This window comes from Dipodomys spectabilis, unplaced genomic scaffold, assembly GCF_019054845.1.
Source record: "Dipodomys spectabilis isolate Male_0828 unplaced genomic scaffold, ASM1905484v1 ptg000095l, whole genome shotgun sequence".
NCBI classification, from domain to species: domain Eukaryota; kingdom Metazoa; phylum Chordata; class Mammalia; order Rodentia; family Heteromyidae; genus Dipodomys; species Dipodomys spectabilis.
The window spans coordinates 22,235,029-22,244,932 of NW_024870772.1; the positions used below are offsets into that span (position 1 = coordinate 22,235,029).

Below are 9,904 nucleotides of genomic sequence, written 5' to 3' on the forward strand. Positions count from 1 at the left end.
GAACGTTTAGCAGTCACCTTTTTTTTTTTTTCCAGAAGCACAAACTTGGTGTAATGGGCAGTTCCCATTCAGTAACTTCTTGCACTGACTGAAAAAAATAACAGCGACAGCAAAGTGTGTCCATACAGTCCCTCATCCACAGGGTGTGGCACCGCTGCCTGCTTCCTCTTCTCCCATGAGCATCTGCTGCCCCTGGGTAGGAGGATGAAGGCTCCAGGACAGGCACAGATGTACTTGATACATGAAAATCTAGCCATTCACCTCCAGTCCTAATTCAGGACTGGTCACTTGAGCTGTAGATGAATCAGGAGACAGGAAGCTGATATTTTGATCTATATTAATCCTTAGGAATACCATGGTTGATCAAGGGAGAAGTGTGATCTGGAAAATGACTGCTTGGCTGGCCAATTATATTCCTTCCAGTTTCCTGCAAACCGAACTGTGAAGGACAGGAAAGGGGGCTGGCTGCCAACTCCCACCCTCTGCCTGGGCAAGAGAGCTCCAGGGAAGGAAGCACTTTCCTGTTAGGGCGCCACCTGGAGGATGTGCAGACACTCACCAGTTTCCATGTTTTTCATGTGCTCCTCCTTAGGTCTGCTCTGAGACTGTCAGAAAAGTGTTTTCCAGAAGGGATTTCTATTTTTGAATACTGTAATGGATCGTGTTTGCTTTTTTATTTGGTCACATCACATAGTAACTGCAGGTCCAGAATGTAATACAATTGACTGTATTCATTTTCAAATAAAGCCATGAGTCATGGAACATTCTTGGTCCTGGGCCTTGGGTCATTGTAGCAGGAGCCAGTAATAAGATTACTCTTATTTTGGAAGAATGTAGATTCTGTAATTACTTGAAATCTCTATTTACTTTTGATTTCGAAGATAAAAACTAGCAAATGGCTTTATTCTGTCAGTTTAAAAGGTTATATATAAACTCTCTCTGCTTTTGGAGCAATGTGATGAGCTTGTAATGGAAATAATAAAACCTGTTAGTCTTACATAAACCAGACATTCCTGAATTGTGAGATGCCTTTCTCCCTTATGAGAAAGCCTGATTCAAGGTCAAGCCAGTCTTCACTGTGCTTCATTTTGTATCCAGTTTGCCAAATGCTGCTTCCTTGTTTGGGAAGATGATGGAGTTCCTTTCCCTGAGATAAATGTCTGGTTTACAAAGATGCAGACAGTCCTCAGAGCTACTAAGAAGATACTCTTTATTTTTCTGAATGTTTTCATGAATCCATGGAAAATGAGATTATGAAGACTCCATATAGTGAAGATAATATATTTATAAAGATCCCTTGGTGCTAAGTCAGGTCAGATTTTTTTTTAATAAGAAGTCTTTAATGAAAAGATGTTATCTGAGCATTTTCCTTCTGACTTTGTTGGTGGAATACAGGGTATGTGGACATTGTCTAAACTCAGTTCTGTCTATATAACCCAGTGATGTACTGAATTGCCCGTGGTGCTACCTTCTTGTACTCTTTAATCTGTAACAATAAAATTCCTTTGTACAATATCTGATGAGCACCATAAGTTACTTAATAAACATTTTGGGTGATTCTTCTAAGTTGTTATTTGGCCCATTGATACATTTATTCATGTGTATCCAAGTTAGCTGTCAGTGTTTTCATTCTGTTCAGTTCTGTCAAACATTTAGCTCTTTTCTTTCTTTGTTTCCTGTTTAATTTTGTACTGGTACGTAGGGCTTGAATGCAGGGTCTGGGTGCTGTCCCTGAGATTTTTTGCTGAAGGCTAGCATGCTACCACCTAAGCCACAACTCTACTTCCAAGCTTCTTTTTAAATGGTCAGCACTGGGTTTTTTCTCCTTTATAGGAAGAAAACAAGAGGGAAAGAGAATGTTCACTAAAGTTCACTTGGTTGCCACTTGAAAGAACACACTATTTTATTGATATAAAACCTGGGTGGGAACAATCAATATAAGATTAATTGTGAGTATTGAATTGACATAGTTCTCTGGCTTATGTATATGCTTAATTCTCATCATCCAAAGACGATTCTGTGAATGAACTTTAAATTTTTATGTCATTAATTTTTTTGTACCCTAACATGTTGCCATTTGTGGGATATGTTGGTTCCTATTATTTCATTAAGTAGTATGGTAATAGTATGATGAAATAGCTATTGTTTTAGAGTTTCTTTTTGAAATCACCATTTTTGTTCCCTTTACTCCACTTCCTCCAGTTCTCCACTCCTGTCAGGATTTCCAACATCTGTGTGGGCTAATTTGTAATAGTTCCTTTTATTTATGGATATCTGGCTCATGTGTATTTCATTTTCCTTATTGGAAAAAAAAAACTCTTCCAAACTTCCAAATGAGACAATTGAGTAATATTTTTTACCAATAGAAGTAGGAAAACAAAGACACTTTGGTATCCCAATATGGTTTGTTTTGAAAATAATGAATTTACTGTTTGATGGCTTGGATTATCTCTAAAATCTGCGCTTTTCCCCACCTGCGATATGATAAATGGTGTTTCACCTAGGAGGAATATGAGGCTGATACATGAAAATTCCAGGAGTCTGATAGTGAGAAAGTAGTGATAGATTAGCTGGGGAATACTTTTTGTTTGGTGCTAAGGATTATTAATCCAAGGCATTGCATATATCTAGCACACGTTCTGTGAGCTCTGTGGGCACATTGCTACGCCCTTCCCCTCCCCCCCCCCTGCACCCTCCCACCCCCACAGAGTATTTTAATATGGCTTCATTCCAAGAGATTTGATCTTTAAAGTTGGCCTTCAGATTTCTGAATTGTCAGTAAACTAGTTTACTGACTGTAGAATTCTTCTTAAGTTTATCTGGATCTAGTCCCTTGGTTTGTTAGAACACATTTGTCCATTCTTGTTCATGTGATCATTTTTCCTGTGTTGGATGAGCACTCTGTACTAGGCCTTTTGGGAAGCTCTGGGAATAACCGTAGTCACTCACGGTCCAGTTCTTAAGCTTTCGGTGTATACCAGGGGCCAGCAAGTTTTGTTGCTTTTATTTTGCTTTATTTTTTGTTTTAAAGGCCCAGATAGCAAGTATATTCAGGCCCTGTAGACTCTGTTGCAATTATTCAGCTTGTTTTGGTAGCATAAATGCATCCACAGAACATACGTAAATGAATGGGTATGCTTGTCTGCCAGTATAACTTTATTGACAGAGTTAGGCTATGAGCTGGATTAGGCTGAAGGTCATAGTTTGTCGACCTTTGTTCTAGTAGATCCTTAAGAAAAAAAAAGAAAAATTTCAGTGAGAAGGACCTAGGATGGGTACAGCACTGGATTCTGTGCAACATATGGAAAGAGGAATCTGACCCTAATGGGCCAGGCATGGCCATGCAGGCCACCTGAGATGGTGGTGCTTCACTAAGATTAGAAGATGTGTAGAAATAACCAGCAGAGGAGGAAGAAATGGCAGGGAAGGCATTCCTGTGTGTGAAGAGCAAAGTGTTCTAGGGAGAGAAAACACGAGAGGGGTGGAGAGCCGTTCTTTCTCCGCCAGTGGCCATTTGGATATGATAACATCATTTGAGGGCCATACAAAATGATCAATACAGGCAAGCAGACCTCAAGAAGCCAACCAAATGATTTCAGGGGTCTTAAATGGCCTGAGGACCAAATGTTCCCCCACTTCTACCTAGTGGTCTGGCTGATAATAATGAAAGACTCCAGGGAAAGGTGAGAAGACATCTTCAGCTATAAGAATCAACATGTTCTACATCGTTAAGGATTATTACTCAGTGACAGAGCTGTAACTGAAGCCCTCCTCCATGAAAGTAATACATAGTTTCAAGGCTTAAATAACATAGCTCCAGAGCTTTACATTCATGAAAATGACTGGACCAAAGAAACTGTAATGGGCTGAGTGGCTTCCTAAAATGAAGTCACTGAACAAAAATCTGGGAGCATGAGCTTAGAGATAAAGGCCAGCCAGCAATGAGGGCAATTTAGCCTGCTCCCAAGAGCTTTCTCCACCAGGATAAGATGTCTGCCTCTTCCTAGGACTGCCATGTTTTATATGCAAAGTTTTGTTTTCATCTGCTAGTCTTCTTAACGACCTCCACTCTCACCACAATTTTCTGGCCACCTCTGGACGCCCGTAGGGGGTCCTAATGTAAAGAGAAAGGCTGGAAGAATGTCTTCTGCTTTACAGTTGGTCCCAGATGGGTGAAGGTTAAATTTAGGGTTTGTCAACCTGAAGATGATGTAAAAGCAATAGACAAGCCTTCTGTCTTTCCCTTTCAGTGATGATCCCCCACAAATTACATGAGACAATTGACACTGGATATGAGACAGGCTTTGTGTTCGTTGCCCAATTGTAGGCTAATATAATATTGTTCTGTGATGTTTGAGGTAGTAGGTTGGGCTCAGCTTTGATGATGGTCAGTAGATTTAGGTATATTTTCAACTTAAGGGAAGTATTAGGCTGTGACTCCACCCCCAGAAGCTGGGGTACATCTGCACTCCTTATGACTAACCATAGAGTTAAAAGAGAGTATCTTGGACTCTAAATGTATTCTAGGAGTGCAGAGACCAGGATGGTAAAAGATGCTGGCTAGAAAAACATGGACCTGAGAGAGGGTGATCTTAACATAATCTGTGAAGTGTGTGAATATGCTTTTGATAGGAGGCAGAGGCCTTAGCCCTTCCCTTCTATGGTCACCCTTTACCAAAAGTTCTGCTGAACCAACACTAATTGGTGACACTGGCCAGTTCTTGGAGGAACCAGGCCATTCTCCAGCGATGTCAGCAGAGACTGGGCTGTGGACCATGACCCTAGAATTCATGCACACTTGGATTAGATATCAGAAAACAGAACTTGAGAATCAAAATACCTTGTTCATTGTCTTACATTAATCCCTCGTCTTAAAATTTATATTTTTGTGCTATATTTTATTGGTCTCAGTATTTTTCTTGTTGAGTCATATGAAGCCCTTTGTACTTTAATACAAATACTTGTACACTTTAGTGTTTCACTAGACTGATTTTTTTTTAAATTTTTATTGTTAAGATGTTGTACGGAGGGGTTACAGTTACATGAGTAAGGCAATGAGTACATTACTTGTGGATCATTGTTACCCCTTCCCTTCCTTCTTGTTGTCCCATTATCCCTCCCCTCCCCCTAATTCTTTTTTTTTTTTTGACAAAGAGAAACTTAAATATTTTAGGCAAGGAATTTTTTTGGTAAGTTTTCAATATTCCTCTTAGAAAATTTTTCTCCATCCTTTTGTCAGAGAAATACTAAATATTCACGTTCATTGAGAACACTTTTTTTGCATTTAAATTTGAACTTTCCTTGAAATAGTTTTTAGTATATAGAGTGAAGATTTATATTCCCTCCAAATAATAGTTGACATCAGGAGCTTATTTATAGTGGGTATTTCCTATCCAGATGTTAAGCTAGGGAAGCCATAAGAGAGTGAAGACATGGCCCTGTCCCTTGGCAAACAAATGTGGGCACTGACACCTGGCTGCAGAACCCCCTCACTGTGCCCCAAAGGATGACTCACATTTCCTCCTGAAATGACCCATTGGCTCACAGCTCAGAACTAACCACCTTCCTTTCTTTGGTTGGCTTTTAGCCACTCTGTTAGTGAGCACAGTAAACTTACATGCTCTCCTGACACACTGCTGACCCTGTCTGGAGCCACAGCAGCTACATGAAGTCATGCTCAAAACTGAGCGTTCATGAATCAGCTGACTTACGTCTTGGGGTCTGGAGTCAAGTCTGAGATGTTTAAGGCCTATGGTTCAAATTTGAGATTTTCTGTTTAGCAAAAGTCAAGGAAAAGCCTGGGGAGAGAAGAAGTATGAAGAAGAGGAAGAAGAGGAGGATGGTGGTGGTGCAAGATCCGCTGACATTTTGACCCAGTGAAATAGATTATTGGAGATAACATGCATGTCTTTGAAATTCTTCTTAAAATTGTGTGGTCATTTGGGGAGTCCAGCACATTGGCAGCAGCAGGAAGGACTGTTTCCTCAGCAGGTATCATGTGAAAGGAAGCACTCCTGTGCCTGGCATTTGGCTTAATGGAAAACATGTACTTCACCACCTAGGCTTGATGCAGACCCCACTTAAACTCTCCTTGACAACAGTGCAGTGAGCCTTCAAGAGGAAGGAATGCCCGTCGTGTGACAACCTGTTACGTGCAGTAAAAGAATCCAGGTGTAGAAAGACAGATGCCACATGATCCCACTTATATGAGGGATCTAAGGGTAGTGATCTCTTAGGAGTTGCTAAAAAATAGCATGGTGATGACCAATGGCTGGGGCCAGGAGATGTTGGCTAAAGGATAAAAACTATCATCAGTTAAATAGGATAATTAAGTTCAGGAAATCCATTGAACACCATGACAATTCCAGTGAATAACAATGTATACTTGAAATTGCCGAGCTGGGAATGTATTTCAGTAGAAGAGCATTTACCTAGTACACACAAGGTGCTGGGTTGGATCCCTAACTCCTCAAAAAAAAATAAATAAAAATTGCTAAGAGAATCTGGGCACCACTGGCTCATGCCTGTCATCTTTGCTATTCAGGAGGCTGAGATCTGAGGATCATGGTTCAAAGTCAGCCTAGGCAGAAAAGTCTGTGAGACTTTTTATCTCCAGTTGACCACAAAAAGCCCAAAGTGGCTCAAGTGGTAGAGTACAAGTCTTGAGCACAAAAGCTCAAGTCAGCGACCAGGCCCATAGTTCAAGCCCCAGGACTGACCAAAAATAAAATTGCTAAAAGAGTAGGTTGTAAGTGTTCTCACTGGGAAAAAAATGTACATGAGGTAATGGATATTGAATTGTCCATTCAAAATAAGAAAAAATAAATTGGTGACCACCGGGCAGTAGAGGACTCATGATTATCATTCACAGTGAAATGTTTTTCCTACCAAGGAGACAGACTTACAAGAGGAGCCCCTTATAGATGACATCAAAGCAGAGCCAAATGCCAACGACATAAAATTCCTTCATCAAGGTTATTGTATATCACTGTGTGGAACCCTAAAGGCTTTGAATACAAAAGTGACTTGTGTTGTTTATTTTCCTTGAATTATATGCACTGGACATTCCCCGAGAGCCAAAATGCACCCTGAGGAAGTAGTAGAGCATGTGTGTCTTTGACAGTTTTATGAAAGAGCCTGAAAAGAGAAAGAGCTATTGAGAACGGTGGTGAACATTACTTATGGGTAATATATGCATAAACCTTCATGAAAGGATGCTAGATGCCCAGCATGGCTGCATTGCAGAGATCACAGGACATAAAACCATGAAACCAGAGCTTAGGCTCAGTATAATGGCGTGGTCTCTACACATGAGTACTTGAGTTCCTTTTAGATGTGTGAGAGGCTGTATTAACTTTAGAAGAATGGAAGCTATTGCTGTTCCTGTCATGTGGTTCTAGTGGACCTGGTAGTTATTTATTATGAGACTTTTCCTCCATATTTAGATCTGTTGCAGATCTGTTCAGAGTAGTAAGCAACCTTTCTGGAACATTACCCCATTCATTGTTTCCTTGCAAACGCAAAAAGAAGCCTTTTCCCTGAGTTGGCCCAGCAAGGGAAGGAACACAGACCAGGGAGCTCCCACAGGTCTGTGATGGTGTGCCAGTCCCATTGGTGATGGAGCGAGGTTTTACTGTTAAATTGGATCATCTAAACATTGGTGTTTTGTTCTTTTCCTTTTAGGAAAAACTATGTCTGCCCCATCACATCCTGGAAGAGAAAGGCCTGGTCAAAGTGGGCATCACCGTCCAAGCATTACTCGATGTCACCACTGTCACCAAGGCTCTGTTCACATGAGACCAACCTTCTCCTCTGAGTTGACTCAGACTCTTCCTCCATCAGGGATCCTGGACTGGACTCCTGGTATCCATTGCTTCCTCTTCCCCACTCTCCGCCTGTCACTTCCTGACTAGTTGCATGGACAAGGTTTTCAGCCAAAGGGAGGATTTTCCCCCCTTTCAGAGCTGACCTTGGCTTCCAAGGCTGAGACTTGACAGGGATTCATCTGGAAGCCAGAGGGGGGGGAGGCTGGTGGATAACTAAGTTAGCACATCATTGCCTTTTTCAACCTCCTACATCCCTTCCACACTCACCAACTGCCATTACCAAAACAATGCCAAGCACAACTGTTACACAGCGAGATGCATCTGTTTTATTAAAGCCAAACTTGTTACAGATTGAGTGGGGGGAGGGGGGCGGGAGGAGGAGACACAATCAGGTTTTTATTCACCACCAAATTCGTCAAGATGTTTCTTGAGACCATTGCCTTTTCAAAAGCTATTTTCGACACACAAAATATTTATATAAATATTATTTATTAGTGAGTTGTTATTCATCCTTTGGATGCAAATTGTAAATTAGGAAACTATTTTATTACTGCTTTTTTGTGGTTAAACACTTTATTTTAATATTATAAATATTGAGTTATTTTCTATCTTCTTTGGTGTGTAGTAGTTGTAGCAGTAATCATGTTCCCTGGTGTCTGTAACTCAGAGAAGAAAAATTGAAGCAAAAAGCAAAACAAAACAAAAACCAGGTGCTTCTATTACAAAGAACTGTTTTCTGGGGAGGCATTCTTTATACTTTGGTTTGTGGAACATTGGTCTTATTTATATTTTTGCATTCCATGCAGTTGCCTACATTCCAGCAGCCTTGTTGTCCCCCCCATGTAATGAACTGACTGAAATCAAGAAAGCACCCCAAAATTATTTGTAAATAGCTGTGATGGGAAAAAAGACATATTAAACTTGAAGAAAAAAAATGTGAACAATTACTTTTTTTTTTTGATTTATAACTTCTTTTGCTATGCACAAAACATTCAACTTGTAACACCAAGAAGTAAGCAGTGTTAACATGATGAGCCTCCAAGCATGATGTTGCACTGTAACTTGGGTAATTAAAGAGAGTCTGGTACCAAAGATAGATAATGAGGAAAAGGTATGGGAAAGTGGAAGTGAGTGAAAGTTGTTTTAAGGGAAATTTAGGCTGAATGGTCAAAAATGGCTTTAGGCATGGAAGACCTGGGTCAGTACTGCCAGTTGTGAGAGGAGGAAATGATGCTGAGAAGCAGATGTGCCTGTTGGTTAGAGTTTAGTTGGGGTTTGCACAGTAGTTCCGCCAACACTGCAAGATTCATGATTTCTGGGGTGCAACCTCAGAAGTGAGTAATTCATCTGTGAGCTGATGGGCAGCTCCAGCCCCCAGCTCCCCACCCCCACCCCAGATCAGGGTCAAAAAAGGACACGTAAGTAGAGTATGTGAGGTTGAGTGGCCAGGGAGGAAACAAGGTTAAACACTACAGGACTAAAGAAGACCTAGCCAAGGGGAGGAACTGTCCATGTGGGTCTGGGAATTTTCCCAGAAGGCATAGCAACTCATCCTGGGCAGTAACACACCTGTATATGTGCTACAGTGACAGATAGCTCAGCCATTCATCCTTCAAAGTCCTGTTAGTGCTGACTGTACTTTCACTACTGAAAAGCCATAGAAAGTTTCTAGAGCAGCAGTAGCCACCAAATGTCAACATGAAGGTGAATGCAGAAGAGAAGACATGAGGAAGACGTGCACATTGACACCAACATCCATCAGCCAATGCCTTGGAAACTTAGATTGGCAGCTAGCAATTATTTCCTATCAAATGTACTGTGCACTTTAACCTAACTTAAATATATTAGAATATTTTCCTGTATTGTCAAATCCTTTAAGAATGTAAAGACAAAAGGCATTTCGAAAGAAGAGAGTATACAATGGAAGCAACCTTCAGAAGTCAGTTCTATAAATAAGAATTTAGACTGCTGGCTGTACCTTCCTGGGCATTCTGATTAAAGTGTCCGGAAATATTTTTTATATGTATATATTGGCAACCAGAGGCTCTGTAATCATTGTTTTCAGAGATTTTTCTTTC

The 9,904-nt window shown here is 40.7% G+C and overlaps 1 protein-coding gene across 1 annotated transcript in view; it reads left to right on the top strand.

Annotated features, from left to right (window-relative positions):
* Positions 1-8,531, top strand: part of Lrch1 (leucine rich repeats and calponin homology domain containing 1) — a 167,925-nt gene extending 159,394 nt beyond the window's left edge. The window contains exon 19 of the mRNA XM_042685436.1: positions 7,684-8,531. Within this exon, the coding sequence (XP_042541370.1) occupies positions 7,684-7,797 (114 nt within the window). The 3' untranslated portion in view covers positions 7,798-8,531. The remainder of the gene's footprint in view (positions 1-7,683) is intronic.
* Positions 8,532-9,904: the final 1,373 nt, after the last annotated feature.